The 20,606-nt window shown below is 48.0% G+C and overlaps 1 protein-coding gene across 2 annotated transcripts in view; it reads left to right on the forward strand.

Annotated features, from left to right (window-relative positions):
* The window catches only part of UACA (uveal autoantigen with coiled-coil domains and ankyrin repeats), an 84,670-nt gene extending 64,715 nt beyond the window's left edge, over positions 1 to 19,955 (forward strand). For both annotated transcript variants that reach the window (XM_080930281.1, XM_080930282.1), the window contains exons 11-19: positions 1,345 to 1,452; positions 2,374 to 2,406; positions 3,309 to 3,407; positions 7,016 to 7,052; positions 8,057 to 8,109; positions 10,185 to 12,887; positions 14,267 to 14,419; positions 16,634 to 16,699; positions 19,774 to 19,955. In XM_080930281.1, the coding sequence (XP_080786407.1) occupies positions 1,345 to 1,452; positions 2,374 to 2,406; positions 3,309 to 3,407; positions 7,016 to 7,052; positions 8,057 to 8,109; positions 10,185 to 12,887; positions 14,267 to 14,419; positions 16,634 to 16,699; positions 19,774 to 19,845 (3,324 nt within the window). In that variant the 3' untranslated portion in view covers positions 19,846 to 19,955. The remainder of the gene's footprint in view (positions 1 to 1,344; positions 1,453 to 2,373; positions 2,407 to 3,308; positions 3,408 to 7,015; positions 7,053 to 8,056; positions 8,110 to 10,184; positions 12,888 to 14,266; positions 14,420 to 16,633; positions 16,700 to 19,773) is intronic.
* The last annotated feature ends 651 nt before the right edge of the window (positions 19,956 to 20,606 follow it).

A 20,606-nucleotide genomic window follows, 5' to 3' on the forward strand; every position in this document is an offset into this window, starting at 1 on the left:
AAGGAAATGAAGCCCAAACTTAAAGTAGCATTTGTTTCGATTAAGAAAAATAATTCCACCGAGCTAACTGCCCGTTCACTTCGTGCTGGCTAATGCTATCAGAAGGCATTATTACCTGGGTTATGTTGTAGAAAGAACCGTAATTAGTGTCCGTGATTGGACTACCTTCAGACTAAATGGACGCTACTTTCCGTACGACAGATGAGGGCATTCGCTTTGGGTTTTTCCTTTGTGATTTGCATTAAGAAACTAGACTATTGCTGGACGAGGTAGCTCATGCCTGCATCCCCAGCATTTGAGAGGCAGGGGCACAGAGATGGTCATGAGTTCAGGGCTAGCCTGAGCTACTGAGGGATACTCTGTCTCAAGGAAAAGTGTGTGGGAGGCTTGGTGAGCAGGGGTAGAGAGGTGGCTCAGTGGTTAGGGAACATACCCGAGTTTGGGTCCCAGCACGTATGAAAGGTGGCTCACAGTCTACTGTGCCTCCAGCTCTTGGGGATCCAGCACCCTCTACTGGTCTCTGGGAGCACGTCACTCATGTGGGGACACACACACACACACACACACACACACACACACACATGCACACACACATACATGCACATGCACACACATACACACACACATACACACACACACACACACACACACCTAAAAATAGAACTGAAAACGTGTAAACTGAGCCCTTCTATAGGAGATGGCAGTGCTTTGCCAGAGCCGTCATAGGAGGATCAGTTTAGGAAAGTTCTGGAATGTTCTCATAAGTTTGGGAACCCCTGATCAAAGGCTACAAGTGCACACCCATCTGCTACTTCATCTCCAGAAGCTGCTCGCACTTTTCTCTTACCACTGTGATAATTACCTGTTGGCTTGCTTGTTCTCGCCGACCATTACAGCAGTGATGTTCCTGTCGGCTTTCCAATTTCCCAGTCATTCGAGAGCTGCTGAGACTGTCACATTGTGAATGACGGGTGTGGCTTGTGTGCGAGGCCGTAAGCTTGAAACCCAGCGTTGCCCACAAAACAAGATGCATGGAAAACATATTAAAAGATTTATATTTATTTTATTTTTTTACTGTGTGTGTGTGTTTGTGTGTGTGTGTGTGTGTGTGTGTGTGTGTGTGTGTGTATTATGCATGCCTGTGTACATGAAGCCTAGTTCAGGTCCTCTGCAAGAACAGCAAGCAGCCAACAGTGGGGCTACCCCAGCCCCCCAAGGACCCCTTCTATCATTTGTACTTTAAGGGGTTCTCTAGATGCACCCCTGCATGTGGTAGTGATGTGCTCTCAGCATCTCCCCGTGTTATGGCTCTGTTTTGTTGATTCATTTTCTTTGTTATTAAAGGATCTAGAGGCTGAAAATGAAGATTTGAAAGAGAAGTTGAGGAAGATTCAGCAGGAGCAAAGGATACTCCTGGACAAAGTCAATGGCTTACAGCTACAGCTGAATGAGGTAAATAGTCTGAATTTTTAAAAAGAATCCCAAAGCCATGTTTCCAACGGTAAGAGTCACCTGCAGTCAGCCTGCCTGCGGCTCCTCTCTTCAAGTAGAGATACTAGAGGAAGTGAACGTGGGTCGTGGCTCTTATAGGGTTTTGTAATCTTATATAGGGACCTCGGTCTTCAGTTAAAACTCTTAATGTTGTCTCCATAGAAATGTATAAAATAGAATCACTGGCGGTTGGCAGGCTGGCAGTGGGCATTCAGATGAGGACAGATTACCTTGCTGCACCTAGGGTGCCTTGTGCAAGATTCTGCTTCATGAGTCTTGAAGGAAAGCCAGATGGAATGAGGAGGTAGTCCAGGGGTGTGGATATGGGTGCCAAGCACACATTGGAGAAACACAAAAGCAATGGATTGTGCAGGGAAAGGAAATCCAAAAATAAAACCCAACATGGTCCACTGTTAGTACTATCCATGAGACAAGAGGATGTTTTATGTATGCATTAAAAGTGGGATGTTTAAAGAGGAAACATTCTCATTCCAAAAATAAAGCTGGAGGAGTGTCCCATAGCGTCTGCAAAGGTTAGGGACTCGGCAGATGTGGAGAACAGGGGACAGAGAGCAGCCGAGAGCCTCCGCCTCTGAGCTGACGGGTATCCCAGAAGAGAGCAGAGCCGTGAAAACCAGCACCTGGACTGAAGATGGTTGACAGAGGTGAAGTGCGGTGGGTCTTCACTCAAGGATCAAGATGCTTTGGCAATTAGAATGGCTGACAGCTCACGGGACAGACGTGGTGCCCAGAGACATGTTTCCTCACACCCTTGTCCCCAGTTTTGAGGACATGCATCATTCTTCTCAAGCTATTTCCTAGGCTTATGCTCGCTAAGGTAAATGTTCAAGAATTCAAATTGTTTCTTCTTCTTAATCTTAGGAAGTAATGGTCGCCGATGATCTGGAAAGTGAGGTAGGCGGCCACGTTTTATTTTAACACTTACGTGTGTCTTGTGAATAGAGACTAGGACTGAAGCTAAGACTCAAGTCCTGACCCCAAAGAGCATGGCCACAGGTTCCCATTTCAAAGCAGATGTCTGCTGTATGAGACATGGGGTCAATGCAGATGTTTACTGCATCTCAGGCATGGGGTCAATGCAGATGTTTACTGCATCTCAGGGATGGGGTCAGAGCAGATGTTTACTGCATCTCAGGCATGGGGTCAATGCAGATGTTTACTGCATCTCAGGGATGGGGTCAATGCAGCTGTTTACTGCATCTCAGGGATGGGGTCAGGGCAGATGTTTACTGCATCTCAGGCATGGGGTCAATGCAGATGTTTACTGCATCTCAGGGATGGGGTCAGAGCAGATGTTTACTGCATCTCAGGGATGGGGTCAGGGCAGATGTTTACTGCATCTCAGGCATGGGGTCAATGCAGATGTTTACTGCATCTCAGGCATGGGGTCAGAGCAGATGTTTACTGCATGTCAGGATTGAGTCAGAGCAGATGTTTACTGCATCTCAGACATGGGGTCAGAGCAGATGTTTACTGCACCTCAGGATGGGGTCAGAGCAGATGCTTACTGCCTCTCAGGATGGGGTCAGAGCAGATGTTTACTGCATCTCAGGATGGGGTCAGAGCAGATGTTTACTGCACCTCAGACATGGGGTCAGAGCAGATGCTTACTGCCTCTCAGGATGGGGTCAGAGCAGATGTTTACTGCATTTCAGGATGGGGTCAGAGCAGATGTTTACTGCATCTCAGGGATGGGGTCAGAGCAGATGTTTACTGCACCTCAGACATGGGGTCAGAGCAGATGTTTACTGCCTCTCAGGATGGGGTCAGCTCACTCTCTATCTCTCCCATCTCAGAGAGAAAAGCTGAAGTCCCTTTTGGCAGCTAAAGAGAAGCAACATGAAGAAAGCTTGAGAACCATCGAGGCCCTGAAAAACAGATTTAAATACTTTGAGGTACAAAAAGATTAAATTATTTCTTTTATTCTTCATCTTCACAGGGAATAGTTCGAAGGGGCCTGTGTTAGAACTGAACTTGAGTTATACATCTACTATTTAGTGTTCCTGAATTTGTTCCCTCACTGCATGCCGTTGTAGGCTAGGTGAGAGCATTTCGGCTGGTGGTGTGTAGGTGACATTTAGTTCCTTTCCAGACTCTTCCTGAACCTTCTTCCTTGTCTTGTGCCTTTTCAAAGCATTCCATGCTGTTTCATCTTGAAAACTTGTAATTGTGTGGCTGTGACAATGGGGAAAGGTCATGTAAGTGATCGGGACGCCCGGGCTCTCAGGCAGGGCTCTCTCTCAGGCAGGCTCTCTCTCAGGCAGGCTCTCAGGCAGGGCTCTCTCTCAGGCAGGCTCTCTCTCAGGCAGGCTCTCAGGCAGGCTCTCTCTCAGGCAGGCTCTCTCTCAGGCAGGCTCTCTCTCAGGCAGGCTCTCTCTCAGGCAGGCTCTCTCTCAGGCAGGCTCTCAGGCAGGTTCTCTCTCAGGCAGGCACTCTCTCAGGCAGGTTCTCTCTCAGGCAGGCTCTGTCTCAGGCAGGCTCTCTCTCAGGCAGGCTCTCTCTCAGGCAGGCTCTGTCTCAGGCAGGCTCTCTCTCAGGCAGGCTCTCTCTCAGGCAGGCTCTCTCTCAGGCAGGCTCTCTCTCAGGCAGGCTCTCTCTCAGGCAGGCTCTCAGGCAGGCACTCTCTCAGGCAGGCTCTCTCTCAGGCAGGCTCTCTCTCAGGCAGGCTCTCTCTCAGGCAGGCTCTCTCTCAGGCAGGCTCTCAGGCAGGCACTCTCTCAGGCAGGCTCTCTCTCAGGCAGGCTCTCAGGCAGGCAGGCTCTCAGGCAGGCTCTCTCTCAGGCAGGCTCTCAGGCAGGCTCTCTCTCAGGCAGGGCTCTCTCTCAGGCAGGCTCTCTCTCAGGCAGGCTCTCAGGCTCTCAGGCAGACTCTCAGGCAGGCTCTCTCTCAGGCAGGCTCTCAGGCAGGCTCTCTCTCAGGCAGGGCTCTCTCTCAGGCAGGCTCTCTCTCAGGCAGGCTCTCAGGCTCTCAGGCAGACTCTCAGGCAGGCTCTCTCTCAGGCAGGCTCCTCCTCGCACTGCAGTCTGGCAGGACGATGCTCCCACACTGTTGATCTGGTTTGTGATGAGACAGATGTGCACATGAGAAAGATGTGCACTGCACAGGTAATATTGGGATGCTTTAGTAAGTTTTAAATTTTAAAACAAAATAGTATTTTCGGTTAAGGGGTGCCGGGGCTGGAGAGATGGCTCAGTGGTTAGAGCACTTGCTGCTCTTCCAGAGGTCCTAAATTCAATTCCCAGCAACCACATGGTGGCTCACAGCCATCTGTCATGGGATCTGATGTCCTCTTCTGGTGTGTCTGAAGACAGCTACAGTGTACTCACATAAAATAAAGCTAGATTTAGGGGTGCCTTCACAGGTTATTTATAAGCTTCAGATAAGTTGAGGGGCTAAGGATGTTTTCTTCAGTATCTTTGTCCATGGTCATGGAAGACATTTTAATAATGGTTGTAAAGCCAAGTGCTAGGTGGTGTTTTCACATGACACACATGTGACCCCCATAGGAAGGCTTCCCTTTTATCTGTACATAAAGGGCTGCGAGACAGAGGTTTGTAATGGTGTGGCTGTGACAATTAGGGACCCACACATTCTAAAAAATTAGTCATTTAGAACCCTTAATAGGCTATGATAAACTACAGAAAAGTAACAGTTGGTATCTCAAAACCAGTATGCAAGTTTTCTAAAGCGTGTGTCTATGTGTATAGATGTTGTGCTTGCATGCGTGTCTCTGTGTCATACACAGGGCCCATGAAGGCCAGGAGTGCCACTGGATTTCCTGGTAGTGGCATTGCACAGGGAATCAAGCTGGGACTTTCTGGAAGAGCAGTGAGTGCTCTTGGCTGCTATATTTATGCTTTTAAGTAAGAAGCTAGAAGTACGTGGTGAGGTCTTAGCAGGGTGTACATAGCCACAGTCTTTTATGCACTTTCCTTTGCACAGTGGTGTCCACATTGCCTCCTCCTGCAGGGGTGTGACCACGTCCTGTGTCCTGGTTAGTCACTTTCCCGTCAAGGCAGGCGGACATTTTCCTCAGTCAGTACATAGTTATTGTGATGAATTTTTATTCAAGCAAATTTAAAAAAACAAACAAAAGGAAAATCCTATTCCCTGGCTACATGTACTTATGAAAACAGTCATTTAAACCCCGTGCAAATCATTTGAAGTCAACACTAATATTCGTGTTGCTAAGCTCCGCATCCATACATTAAAGGACCGTAAATAAATTAAAAAAAAATACTGGGAAGTTTCTCTACTGAACATGTGCAGATGTGTTTTTTCTTGTTATTTTCCCCCAAAATAATCCCGTATACTATTTCTGTAGCATTTTCCTTGTGCTGAAAAAAATAATTTAATCAGTTAAAACCTGTGGGAGGTGTACACTGTCCACGCCGTGTTCTGTCCTGTGTCCCGGGAGGGATCTGAGTGCCTCAGTCTTGATACCCGGGGACACGCAGAGCTGACTTGCGTGTCTGCAGCATTGATGGATTGAGTGTAAACAAATTGTATGAAGCCATCTATCTTGTTCAGATTTGGGGAGAACCTGGAGACTTTAGAATGAGGCTAGCTTATGCTGTAATTGAGAAATTAAGAAAAGACAAGAGAACCAAGTTAGGTTTTAAACTCTTTATGTACTGTGTGCGTCCCACCCCCACGTACACATGTAAATCCTGAATGATTAAAGGCCATGTAGAATGAGTAGCCAGCCTAAGCTTACACGCTTCTCCCTGCCTCCGGAGCACTGCATTAGGGGAGGTGAGTGAATTTAGTTGTGAAATGCTGGAATTGGGTGATAACAATTTAGGGGTTAAACACTGGACTGGTTTTGCAGTGTCCTCCCAAGCTGGAGGTTGGCATTGATCTGCTGAAGCCGACACAACCCTGACCCTTGAGGTTTAACATTTTCACCTCTGCACTAGTCTTTGGACACGCTCACTGGGAAAAGGGACAGTCCGAGTGTGTTTTAACCCTGGGTGTCTGGGGTGTCTCTCTGCTCTTTTCCCTCACCGCTGGTGTTCTACCCCGTGCAGGCCTTTGCGCTGGTTTAATTTGGCAGCCACAGTGTCTGCACCTCAACAGCCTGCATCTCAACAGCTTGAGAAAAAGGGATTACAATTCCCCAGAGTAGGTCCCTGCCCTGGGCCCTCCAGTTCCAGGAAATCCAATTACACAGTGCCTCGCCTGCGGCCACTTCCTTCCTTCCCTCCCTGCACCGAAGGAGCAAGAGGGAGGCGTGGGTTCTGTTTTTTTGCAGCTCCTTCGTGTTCAAAGCAGTGAGTGCAGCGTTTTCCCTGAAGCTCTTAGCTGGGTTTGTCAGAGTGCTCTGAGAGGTGCTTGCTCCAGCTGACCGTCACCAGGACGTCCTTTGTAGGCTCAGGTGGAGGGAAAGGCCAGAGGATCAAGACATGTGCCGGGATGTTTTCAAGGATGAAATAGATAGAACATTTGACAAACCGGGTCTGCATACACCTAAAATGTTTTAAATTCACACTTCTGATTTCAGAGTGATCATCCAGGACCCGGAAGTTACGCGAGTAACCGTAAGTATGAATGCATGAACGCATGGGATGGCTGTGTCTATAGGCTCCTCTACCGCTCACCCCCCTCCCCCACCACATACTGCTGCTCCTGCCCAGTGCGCACAGCCTGTCTGCAGGAGGCACCCCAGCAGGAGGGGAGGCTCAGAGGAGCATTGTGGCCCAAGGTGAAGTGTGGCAGGCACAGAGGCCCTGTATCCAGTGCCCAGGAAGGTCAGAAGAGAGGTGACATTCAGACAGCTGTGAGCAGCTCTGGGGATCTGGGAATGGAACCTGGATCTTCTAAAAGAGCAGCTGGTTCTCCTAACCACTGAGCCAGCTCTGACCTGACAGAAAGAAACAGCTTTCTCTGGTGGGGAGAAGCTGGTCTAGGTGTGGGTAAATGTTTCATGTGTGTATAAGCAATTACTGATTAATTATCTTAGGACCACCCATAACTCACCTCCTGTAGTGTTTTATTCTCTGGTTTGATACAATGTCTCTGGAAAGCCTGACTTTTTGTTTCTCTATTAAGTTCAACAGCAATTTTAACCTGTAAATTTGACTTATACATTTTATTGTAGTCATGTAGCCTATTTAACCTAATAGTCTTACAGACTTCTTTTTTAAAGTACATATTTTATTTTAAAATGGATAAGTATTCCCCAAAGGCCAAGAAGAGAGCATCAGGTCCCTGGAGCTGGAGTTTCAGGAGTTGTGAGCCACTTGATATGAGTGTTGGAAATTGAACTCAGGAAGCAGATGCCCCTGACCACTGAGCCATCTTTCCAGCCCAGTCTTCTGTATTTCTAAAAAACTAACCTTAGTACCTGTTGTTCAGCAGACTGTAGGGACTTTGCTTTTATTGAAAAAGGAAGAATGTGCCTACTTTAGAACAATAACAGGCTCATATTGTCCTACTTCTATTTTGGTTATATAATAAAGGACAAGAATTATACCTGCTTTTAACCTGCACTAGGCCAACTTTGGCACGAATATGTAAAATGTCGTTTGTTGGTTTTAACTAGGAAAAGAAGACATGCTTCATAAACAAGGTCAAATGTACGCGGCAGACTCACAGGTAAGACTTGTTATTCAACTTAAAAACCTGCTGTAAGGGGCCAGATGTGGTAGCACTTGCCTTTTCGGATCTGTGAGTTCAAGGCCAACCTGCTCTACATAGCAAGTTCCAAGCCAGCCCAGAACATAGTGAGAGCCTGTCTAAAAAGAAAAGCAAAACATTTTCTAAAAGAAAACATTTGAGTCAGTCTAAAAAGAAGAACCTTCTTATAACTACCAAGTATGTTATCACGAGTAAGGCTTTCATGGTCCAAGTTGGTTTTGCTTTTTTTAGTTTAATACAAGTACATGTTGCCATTTCTGGGGCCCTGTATTTGTGGTGTCACTGCTGTTTGTTGTGTCTGAAACAACAGGCTAACATTTCTGCCTGTCCTCCTTGCTTCGCAGCTTCCTCACAGAACGTTAACTCTCCCTGTGCAGCCATATAGAAGGGCACAGGTGTAAGCCATTCAAAAGTAGTTAGTTCGGGCATCGAAATGTGCTTTTCTTTGCAATTAAATATTTATCCTTTGTTTTGAAAATAGGCTTCAAAATAAAAATTTCAAGAGGTAGAACGTTGGCTTGCTTTCGCACCTGTTCACCCAGCACGCAGGGCCTTGGATTCCATCTCCCGCACTACAGAAACCTGGTGTGCCTGCAAATGTCTGTGAGGCCACCACTTGGGCTGGGGTGGGGACAGGAAAAGCAGGAGTCTGAGGTCATCTGCAGATGCAGAGATTTTTGAGGCTAGCCTCAGCTACTGAGACTAAGGAGAGAGTAATAATGGAAGAATTTGTGGTGAAGATTCAGGGGTCTCTGTGGGGAGAGTGTTTGGGAAGACTGGACAAATACCCGACTGTGATACATGGAACGCATGGGGGTGTGACTCTCTATAATCTCTTGGCAAATTATACTAGTGTTAGTGCAAAGATGATTGAGCAGTTGAGTGCAGTCTAGAGGCAGCCCAAGGCTCGGAAAGTATTCTGTGTTGGCAGTTTCTTCCTCTTGGTTCCGAGTTAGGCAGTTTTCATTTACTCAAATAGCTTAAAACAAAAAAAAAAAAAAATTCTGCCCATTGAATAATAGGATGCCTCCACAGCCCATGGCATTTATCAACGAATTAATACTTATATAAAAAACATTGTTGCTAGATGGGAAAGTAAAAATAGTTATGTTGAGCCTTTCAAGATTATGTCTGATAGTTGAACTCTCAAAAGTTTAATTATATCTCTTTTCTGTCACCATTAATTAACCGAGGGAACGAGGTATCCACCAAGTTTTATATTATGTGCTAAGATTTCTATTTATCTTCCTGCTAGAAGGGAAATGTACGTCTTCTTTGTTAGTTGATTGACATTTCCCTGACAGTTCTCATACAAGGCGGGCTTATTTTGATAGAATTTTTAAAATTTAAAGAGGATTACATTAGAGTTAACAGAAGTCACATACATTTTATTAGAAATTTAATAATGTGTGTGGACCAGTCAGGTGGCTTAGCTGGAAAAGGCGTGCACCTGCAAGACTGCGGACCTGAGTTCAAACCCTGGGACACACCAGGTGGAGGGTGAAAAGTGACTCTAAATTTGTCCTCTTACCTCATTTATGGGCACCTCACAAAACAAACACATCAAAGTTAAATAATATGTAATTCTGTGAGATTATTTAGACACTTAAAATGCAGAGTTTACTTGGGGGTTCTGCTGGCTTCCTCTAGAACCTGAAGTTCTGGGCAGACCGTCACCATGGCATACAGAGTGGTGAACGTGTTTGCCAGAACTAGTGTCCTCGTGAAGTGCAGGTTACTGACTGGGGAAAGGAAACTGAGCCCAGGGGCCACAGCTATTTTATTCAGAAATTGCCTTAAAAGAATTTCCAAAATGTTTTGAGTGTAATGAGGAAATCCTACCCAGAACTGGTTTTCTTACCCAAATCAATACTTTTTTTTTTTTGCTCCTTCCATCTCTCTCGTCTTCCTATCTTCCTAATCTGAAAACCTCTGATTACTGACGATGTAGATGTGTAGAGCTGACTATAAAATCCAAGTCACCATAGTGACTGTAGGGTCTGCGGTTAATGTGTTTGTTTGTCTGTTTGCAGTGTGTATCCCCGGGTGTTCCCCCTCACATGCAGAGCAGGTCCATGGTAAGGCCTCTGGAGTTGTCTTCACCGAGCCAGACCTCGTACTCTGAAAATGAGATTCTAAAGAAAGAGTTGGAAGGCATGCGAACTTTCTGTGAGTCGGCGAAACAGGACCGACTGAAGCTTCAGAACGAGCTGGCTCACAAGGTCGCGGAGTGCAAAGCGTTGGCTCTGGAGTGTGAGAGAGTCAAGGAGGACTCGGACGAGCAGATCAAGCAGCTGGAAGACGCCCTCAAGGACGTGCAGAAGAGGATGTACGAGTCGGAAGGGAAAGTCAAGCAGATGCAGACCCACTTCCTCGCCCTCAAAGAGCACCTGACCAACGAAGCAGCCTCCGGGAGCCACCGCCTCATCGAGGAACTGAGGGAGCAGCTGAAAGACATGAAAGGCAAATATGAAGGCGCCTCGGCAGAGGTGGGGAGGCTGAGGAGCCAAGTCAAACAGGGCGAGATGCTGGTGGAAGAGTTGAAGAGAGGCGAGGGCAGGCTGGTGGAGGAGAACCAGCGGCTGCAGAGGGAATGCAGCGTGGGGGACGTGGAGCGCGAGAGGAGGGGGCGCAGGGTCGCGGAGCTGGAGGGCCAGCTCAAAGAGCTGGGGGCTAAGCTGGCCCTCTCCGTCCCCGCGGAGAAATTCGAAAGCATGAAGAGCTCCTTATCCAACGACATCAACGAGAAAGCGAAAAGGCTAGCGGAGATGGGGCGCGACTATGAAAGCTGCCAGGGGGAAATTCGTCAGCTGAAGCGGGACCTGGAGAGTGTCCGGGCGCAGCAGGTCAGGCCGGAGGAGCAGCTCCGGAGCAGGTTGGAGCAGAAGTCGGAGGAGCTGGGGAAGAAAGTGTCCGAGCTCACCCTCAAGAACCAGATGCTTCAGAGAGAAGTGGAGAAACTCCAGGCGGACAACAAGCTTCTCAACCAGCAGGCGCACAGCCTCGCCGTGGACATGAAAACGCGCTACGTGCCTCTGAGGGTCAGCGAGGAGATGAAGAAGTCTCACGAGGTGAAGGTGGAGGATTTGAATAAGAAGCTTTCAGAGGCGACACAGAGATACGCGGAGAAGAAGCTGGAAGCAGAGAGACTGCAGGCCGAGAACGCCAAGTTGACTAAGAGCGTCAGCCGCCTGGAAGCTGTGTTTGTAGCTCCCGAGAAACACGAAAAGGAGCTCATGGATCTGAAATCGAATATCGCTGAACTAAAAAAGCAGCTGACTGAGCTTAATAAAAAATGTGGGGAGGGTCAGGAGAAAATCCATGCACTTACGTCTGAAAACACCAGCTTGAAAAAGACTCTGAGTAGCCAGTATGTGCCTGCCAAAACCCACGAGGAGGTGAAGGCCGCCCTGAACAGCTCACTGGAGAGGACCAACAGAGCCTTGCTGGATGCGAAGAGAAGGTCTGATGACACAAACCAGGAATTTTCAAAACTGAGAGAGGAGAACGAGGTGCTGAGGAGAAACCTGGAGAATGTTCAGAATCAGGTGAAGGCCGACTACGTGAGCCTGGAGGAGCACTCAAAAAAGATGAGCACGGTGAGCCAGAGCCTGAAGGAGGCGCAGGACGCCCACGCCGCCATCCTGGCTGACTACCGCCGGGGCCAGGAGGAGATTGTCACGCTGCACGCAGAAATCAAGGCCCAGAAGAAGGAGCTTGACACCATCCAAGAGTGCATCAAACTGAAGTATGCGCCCCTCGCCCGCGTGGAAGAGTGTGAACGCAGGTTCAAGGCCGCAGAGGAAGGACTGAGAGAGCAGCTGTCGGAGCAGACGCAGCGCTGCCACGTGAGGGACGAAGAGGTCAGGAAGGGCAAGCAAGAGAACGAGAGGCTGAGGAAGGAGCTCATTGCCCTGCAGAAGGAGCTGAAGGATAGGGATGTTCTGGTGGAAGAGGCCAGGGAAGCAGAAAGAGCGCAGAGCAGGAAGACAGAAGAACTCGGCAAACAGCTGAAGGACCTGTCCCAAAAGTACAGCGACGTGAGCAGTGAGAGAGAGAGGCTGGTGGAAGAAAAGGCCAAGCAGACCTCCGAGATCCTTGCAGCACAAAATCTTCTGCAAAAACAGCCGGTCCCACTGGAACAGGTCGAGGCTCTAAAGAAGTCTCTGAACGGCACGATTGAGCACTTACGGGAGGAGCTGCGGAGTAAGCAGGCGGCTCTGGAGAAAGAGCAGCAGACAGTGAAGCGGCTCCAGCAGCTGCTGGACAGTCAGAAGAACAGCTCCGTGGCCCTGGCGGATCACCTGCGGCTCAAGGAATCCTTCGAGAAAGAGGTTGGGATCATGAGAGCCAGCCTGAGAGAAAAGGAAGAGGAAAGCCAGAAGAAAACCAAAGAAGTCTCCAAACTCCAGACAGAGGTTCAGAACACCCGGCAGGCGCTGAGGAGCTTAGAGACCAGAGAGGTCGTCGACATGTCAAAATATAAAGCCACCAAGAATGACTTGGAGACCCAGATTTCCAACTTAAACGACAAACTGGCCAGCCTGAACAGGAAGTATGACCAAGTGTGTGAGGAGAAGTTCTCTGCCAGGGACGAGAAGGAGCTGCTCCATCTCAATATCGAGCAGGAGATCAGGGATCAGAAGGAGCGGTGTGACAAGTCCCTGACAACCATCATGGAACTTCAGCAGAGGATACAGGAGTCCGCCGAGCAGATCGAGGCGAAGGACAATAAGGTGGGCGTGATGCAGGCTGTGAGGCTGGGTGGGAGGAACCCTAGGGCAGGGCTGCCTCTCCTTACGGAGAAGATCCTTTAATGAAGCGCGGCCCTTCCAGTTTGACTACGGGTGTGTCAAATGAGTGTAAACTGAAAAAGCACAAAAACCAGAGGCGTCTCTTCTGTCTGTTTCCCCATCTGACGGTGAAGAAAGGGAGACTAAGGTTCACTTTCTTGTAGTGAGGAGCAAGAATCTTGTAGGCTTCTGCTGCCAGAGGTCAAGGTCACTGGGGAACATCCAGACCCCATCTCCCTGCTCACACATACAGGGAGCCCAAGTCACCTCACGTTCTGCCCACAGACATTTCTACAAACCTGGGCTGGGATGTTAGGTCCTTCATGTGCTTTGCTGTGTCCTGTGCACCTTTAACCCTTCACTCCTCAGTGGCCAGTCCAGCCTAGAGCCCACAGCTCCTCCCAAACTGCAGCTTCCATTTTAGCTTTGCCATGAAGACATTTTAGGAGCAGGACTTCAATTTATCTTTCCCTCTCGGTTTTCTCCCTTTCTGGTCCGGTTTTACAGTAGAGGTACGCAATGCTATTTCTGAAGCTGTTAGATGTCTAGGATGTACCGTGGAGAGGAAAACTGGAGACTGGCCGCAGCTCAATACACTGACTGAGTAATTATGGAATGGCCTCCGTGTGCTGGGGGACTGAGTGAAAGCAGCCTCAGCCTCAGCCCTCCCCAGCAGCGCGCCTTCCCATAAGACCTCGCATTTAAACCCACTCGGCTTATGTGCAGAGTTGTTAGGATGCAGAAACTCATCATGGCTGATTCCCGCATCTGCTTAAACGCATTGCCAGTTATTAAATGGCGCAACTCCCGGGACTGCAGAGATGGCTTAGCTCTTCAAAGCAGGCTGCTCTTCCAGAAGACAGCTCACAACCTGTCACTCCAGTTCAGGGGGGGACATGACGCCATCTGCTGGCCTCTGTGGGCACTGTGCACACAGACACTAAATTTTTTAAAAATTTGTTTGAATAAATAACACAGCCCTTGATGAGAAGACGTTAACCCTGTGTGTGCAGGAGCCAAGCCTTTGTGGTTCTCACATTCCATCTAATAAAACCTCTTCCCAGTGTCCCCTTGGGGACCCTTTCGTGCTCCAGTCTTAGGCCATCCACGGTGTTTATTCTTAGTTCGGTGTTGTCTTTGGAAGAAATTTACCGGCATTAAGTCCAGGAAACTGCACAGATAGTATGCGGGGGGATTCTGTGGGACAGTCTTGACAGCATCTTAGTTGCTGCTTAAAGTCTGTGTCTCAGTGAGGAGGGACTTAAGGATTTTCTTCTGAATGATGGCGTGTGCTTCCCTACACTCTCTCCGTCTCCCAAAAGATAACGGAACTTCTGAATGATGTGGAGAGGCTGAAGCAGGCGCTCAACGGCCTTTCCCAGCTCACCTACAGCAGTGGCAGCCCCTCCAAGCGGCAGAGCCAGCTGCTGGATACTCTGCAACAGCGAGTGAGGGATCTGCAGCAGCAGCTGGCTGTGAGTGTCTGGGCACTGAGGGGTGGGCCATCGGAGTGAGCCAGTGTGTGTGTGTGTGTGTGTGTGTGTGTGTGTGTGTGTGTCTGTATGTCTGTGAGTGTGTTATGTATGTGTGTGTGCTTGAGTTGTGTATATGTGGGTGTTAGATGTGTGTGTGTATGTATGTGTGTCTGTGTGAGTGTATCCATGAGTGTGTGTGTGTGTGTGTGTGTGTGTTTGAGTTCTGTATGTGTGGGTGTTAGGTGTGTGAGTGCGTGTGTCTGTGTGAGTGTGATTATGTGTGTCTCTCTTGTGTGAGTGTATATGTCTTTGAGTGTGTTATGTATGTACATGTTCATGAGTGTGTCTGTGTGAGTTGTGGGGAGGTGCTAGGTGTGTGTGTTCTGTGTGTATGTGTCCATGAGTGTGTGTGTATTTGTGAGTGTATGCATGAGTGTGTTGTGTGTGTGTGTTATATGTGTATGTGTCCATAAGTGTGTATGTTTGTGAGTGTATTTGTGTGTGAGTGTGTGTGAATGTAAGTATATATGAATATGTGAGTGTATGTGTGTTGTGTGTGTGTATGTACGAGTGCGTGTTAGGTGTGTATGTGTCCATGAGAATGTGTGTATTTGTGAGTGTATGTATGTTATGTGTGTAAATATGTGTAGCTTCCATGGAGTTGAAATGCATTTGAAACTGACTTCACACTTGAGTATGATCTTTGTTTAACGTTACCACTACTTACAGTGCGATAGCTTCATTTATTTGATGCCTAATGCATGCCACTCCAGTAAGCATCCTGCTCTTTTCTCTCTGAACTGTGCCTCCATTACCATTCTGCAAAGCAGGGCAGTTTAAGACTTGGCTCATGGCTCTGGAGGGGTTGCCTCTGGTGAAAACCTGGCTATGTCACAACACAGCAGAAGCTATCACACCGGAAGGCAAGAGCAGGGGGGCTCAGTCTCATAAGAGCTCACTGCTCATAAGGATCCCATTGTGGCAGGATCATCAGTATTGGATCTAATCGCCCCTTCCCTGTGGCTGGTGGTGACTGGGAATAATTTCTAACACACTGAGCCTGGGGTCCCAGTGTAACAGCCATTTCCCCGGAAGGAAAGGTTGCATTGGTTGGGAACTGGTTCCGAAGGAGGAAGAGCTTGGCCTGAGTGTGTAAAGCGTTTTGGTGGGTGAAAGGGGGGCAGAGGATCTTCCGGGACAGGTAAATAGTATGAAAAGATGCACTGAGGTGGGGTCTAGCCGCCATGATGCCGGCAGTGTGACAGCGGGCAGGCCGCGGCTCCAAGTGCACAGCCGTAAGCGGCACCGGGAGGCAGAGGCTTTGGGAGACGGCACAGCAGGAAAAGCGTGTGGCGCACGCGGTGCACAAGTCTGGCCACCTGAGGAAGCCGCTTCAGGGTGGGGTGGGAGGACAGAACCGTCCTCTAGCGTCACATGCTAGGGGTCTAGGACTGAGCCTTCTCCCCTTTGCCAGTGCTGGCTCAGAACTTCCCGGGGTTGGAAGCCTGGTCTTCAACACCCAAATAGCAAAGCCATGTCTTTTTAAAAATATTTATTTTTATTATTCTTAGTCTCTCTGTGTGTGTGTGTTCATATGTGTCCACATTCCCATTCATGTCCTCTTACACTAAAACAGTATTCATGATGATTAATAACGACGACAAAACCTTTTTTTTTAAGACCTGGACTTGAGAGATGGATCCGCAGTTAGAAGTATATCCCGCTCTTGCCGAGAACTCAAGTTCAGTTCCCACAGCCCACGCTGGGAAGTTCACAGGCAACCCATAACTTCACTGCAGGGAATCTGGCGCTTTTAGCCTTTGTGGATTCTACATACACACACACACACACACACATGCACACACACACACATGCACACACACACACATGCACACACACACACACGCACACTCGTGCACACACACACACACACACATACGCACACACACATGCACACGCACACGAACACACAGATCCCCTGTGACGTGGGATAAGTGGCATTGTGTTCCCGGAAATGTGAATACATTTGAGGAGAAACCTTCCACCAGCTCCACCGTATGTATCAGCATCGGCGCTTCTGTTCTGAGTGTGACAGGAGCCCTTTAGTAACCTGCCAGTCTGCAGCAAGAGGTCTCACGCTCATTACCACGAGTCTCCTGGTCTTGCACACATGCGTGCTAACATTCTCCTCTGTCTACATTCCCGTGGCTCTAGGATGCTGACAGACAGCACCAGGAAGTCATCGGTATCTACCGGACACACCTCCTCAGTGCCGCACAGGTAGGAGCAGCTGTGCCTTTGGGAAAGACTATTCATTATGGGGAAGAATAAGATACTGTTTTTATTTTTTGAATAAACTCACACTCGCGTAATTGACATTTGAAGTTGCTCTAGTCCATATGCTTATTTAAAAATAATTGTGTTCTTTTTAAATCATGGCTTGCATATCTTCCAGAACAATTTACAAAGCTCCACAGCAACACAACATCTTAAATTCAGTGATGTCTCCATCTGCTTGACACTCATTCGCTAGACAGTTTGGCAACACACGGTGGCAGCTCACGCTAACAGTGTCGCTAGCCGGGATAAAGCCTTGACATCACGAGTGGCTGTCAGCAGGGGCGGAGGGGGTGACGGGAGGAGGCTGCATATGTTTCCTGGTGGCTTGGGTGGGGGGAGGGAGGCTCTTTGAAACAGAGAACACTGAGAAGTAGGAAAAGGACAAAGGGATGTGCGCAGGATTGTAAGAATCAAGGGAAAATTGATGTCATAATTGATTATTTACTGCCTTAAAATCGGTGAAGCAGAAGATTGTAAATCCTGTGTTATCCTGAGAAGGCCTGTAAAAGAAACATGCTAAGAAAATGTTTAGGGTGTGAGAGATGGGTTGTTCTGGCTCTGTGGCAGCCGTGTGAATAGTCTTCCGAGTTCTCAGAATAGATCACGCAGGAAGACGAACTGAAGAGACAATGTCAGATTCATGTAGGATACTAGAAGTCATTTGGATTTGTGATGTGTTAGCCACACTGTTCTGTTAAAACAAAACAGGAGCAAGGAGGGAAGAGAGCAAATTTCAAAGAAACATGATTAAAAAAAAAAAAAAAAAAAAAAAAAAGAGAGAACCCAATTAAATAGTAAGTGTGCTTTCTGACATCAGATTCTTAAAATCATAGTCCACTTTTCCTATAGGGTTGGGGGGGCACTAAAAAGATGGGGGACAGGAAGGCTGCTTCCCTGCTGTCCCCTGATCAGGTACAATGTTTGCTGAGCTCTGCAAGATTATTTTATTACTAGAGCTGTCAGTAGGCGACAGAACAGGACATTTATGAGAGGTTAGAACACCGAAGATCAGGCTGCAGAGATGGCTCAGTGGGTAAACGCACTTGCTGCCAAACATGGGGACCTGGTTCTGATCCCAGAACCCATGTAAAGAGGCAGGCGTGGCCGTCTGAGTACCTGTGACCCCAGCGGGGTGGAGACAAGAGGATCGCTGAGGCGTGCCACCAACCAGTGTTAGGCTCTGTGAGAGATGCTGTCTCAGGGAATAGGGCAGAGAGGGGTAAAGCAGGACACCTGATGTCTTTTGCACACTCACACGTGCACATGCATGTGTGCACACACATGTGCACATGTATACACACACACACACACACACACACACACACACATACACACAGAGAAGGTCAATACTGGAAAAGATGAGAAACATTCTAGTCTTGGCCAGAGGAGGCAGAGCAAACCATGGTGACAAGGTCTGAGACCTTTCTGCTTTGTGTGATGTGCCCCTTCTGACATCTATAGCAGTTCTCTGCTGAGTCCCAGTGAAGCGACAGCAGCACCCGGCATCTGAAGACGCCTTGCCGTCTGGCGACGTGCAGTTAGCTATGGATCCAGTTTAGTCAACTGTGGCTAACATTTGAAATTTAAACACCCTGCTGCTGTGAAAACAGACTTGGGAGACAAAACTTTTTATGTTCATAGATGTGTCCTGCCAAAACCTATGCAGATACTCCAGTGATAAATTAATAATAAATGGAGTAGAAGTGTGTAAGCTTGCCACAGATTTGCATCCGCTTAACTCTGCTACTTAAAGTGTGTGTGTGTGTGTGTGTGTGTGTGTGTGTGTTTCACACACGAATATGCAGGTTCATGTGGAATCCAGGACAGGACATTGAGCAACCACTCTTATACACTGAGCCATCTCTCCAGCCTCTTCTTTAAATTTTTAAAAATGTTTTTGTTTAAAATATAAAATGACTTACACACCCAGCTTTGCAAGAGGAAAGATGCCCGGATATAAAAGGTACCTTTCATTACTGATAGTTTGGGTAAAGTGTTTGGAAAATAGGTCTATTACACCCTGTTGGATGGAGGTGTAAATTGCTATTTCTAATCAGGAAAATGCCATAGTCCTTTGAGAATTCAGATATTGAACTGGCTTTTTGTTAATGTGTCTTGGTCTTTTGAGACTGGTCCCGCAGTCCAGGCAGCCCTCGGATGCCTGATTTCCTGCCTGTTTCCCCAGTGCTCACATTGTAGTCACTCACTGTACACCCGGTGCTGAGCCCGCCTCCTGCTCCAGCTATGTCTTTGCAGAGTGTCTGGTCGTGTGTGTGTGTGTGTGTGTGTGTGTGTTATGTATTGCACACATACATTAAATGTCTGACCTTAGGGAAGAGGCAGGGACATTAGTGTGTCTGTATGTGGGTACTACATAAGAAACGAGCAGTTGGTGGCTCTGGAGGAGGATTGCTATGGCACTGGGTGAGAGGAGGCGTGGCAGGGGTGTGTCATCCTGCTCATGGAACATTATAAGTAAGGGACTGATGTTTCCTCAGTTGCTTTCCTCCTCAGAGGGGCAGGGAGATGGCTGGGTGGCCAAGCACTTTTCCCACAAGCTTAAGGACCAGAATTCAGATCCCCAGCCCCACGGAGCTGCTGAGCAGGTGGGGATACTCACCAGCCAGTTGGTAAGCTCTGGTTTCAAGTGACAGACTGCCTCATGTAGAAGGGAGAGAGTACTTGAGGGTACATATTCATGTGCACGTGTGTGCACACACATGTGCCTGTGCATGGGCACACACACACACACACACACTCCACAACAGTCATAGGAAATGTTCGTGTATCTTACTGATTGTAATGCACACAGCAAAGGCTTTTGTCACCCCTTGGTTTTCTGGTCCTGCGTGTTAGGAGCCCCTCCGGTGTACTTACTGCTTGTGACCTGATGCCTGTATTTCCACGGCAGAGTTCCTGGGGGGCACCCTTACAATGACGAGGGGTGCCCTAGGATAAAGGCCTCAGCTTTGGACTTCAGTAAAGATGACACACGTCCTCTTCCTTCTTTCCAGGGTCACATGGATGAAGATGTGCAGGCGGCCTTGCTGCAGATCATACAGATGCGACAAGGCCTTGTGTGCTAGTGTCAGCAGACCTGGAGCCCGTCCTGGTGCTATGCATTCTGGGTGCAACTCTGTGGCTCCTCTGGGCCTGACTCTCAAAGTATCAGTAAAATAAACTATATTTTGTTCCATTGTTGAACTTTATTTTTCTGAGACGAGAGTGTGTATTACTGAGTTTTCCGATGGATTCAAAGCTGATATTCTATGTGTTCATTTCACACAGTGGCAGACAGCAGGTGCTTCTTACCTCGCCGTAACTATTATCTTTTTTATTTGTGCCTTTTAATTTTTATTCCTTTTTGTTTCTTGTTTTTGTCTTTTGAGATGGTGTGTCTGTATGGCCCTGGCCATCCTGGAACTCACTTTGTAGATCAGACTGTCCTCAAACTCACAGAGAACCACCCCTTTCTGCCTCCTGAGTGCTGGGATTAAAGGCCTGCGCCACCATGTTCTGTAATTATACTTTCTTGAAACTACATTTTAAAAATAGTTGAGTCCCTGTTGAAGTATGAGCTATCAGAATGGGTCCATTTAGGGTAAAATTAGCATTGAAAGATTGGTTTTGGAGAAGTTAAGTTAGCCGATAGCTACTTTTAAATGTATCAAAAGCTCTTCCAGGGGCCAAGGAGATGGCTCAGTAAGCAAAGTGGTTTCTGGGCAAGCGTGAGGACCTGAGCTCATTCCCCAGGACCAGATTCCCACCCCCGAGTGCAACAGTGCACCAGGAAGCCCAGTGCCGAGGAGGCGGACACAGCTGAGCCTCACATCGCTGGCTGGCCAGT

Source organism: Micromys minutus (assembly GCF_963924665.1).
Source record: "Micromys minutus genome assembly, chromosome: 16".
Taxonomy (NCBI): domain Eukaryota; kingdom Metazoa; phylum Chordata; class Mammalia; order Rodentia; family Muridae; genus Micromys; species Micromys minutus.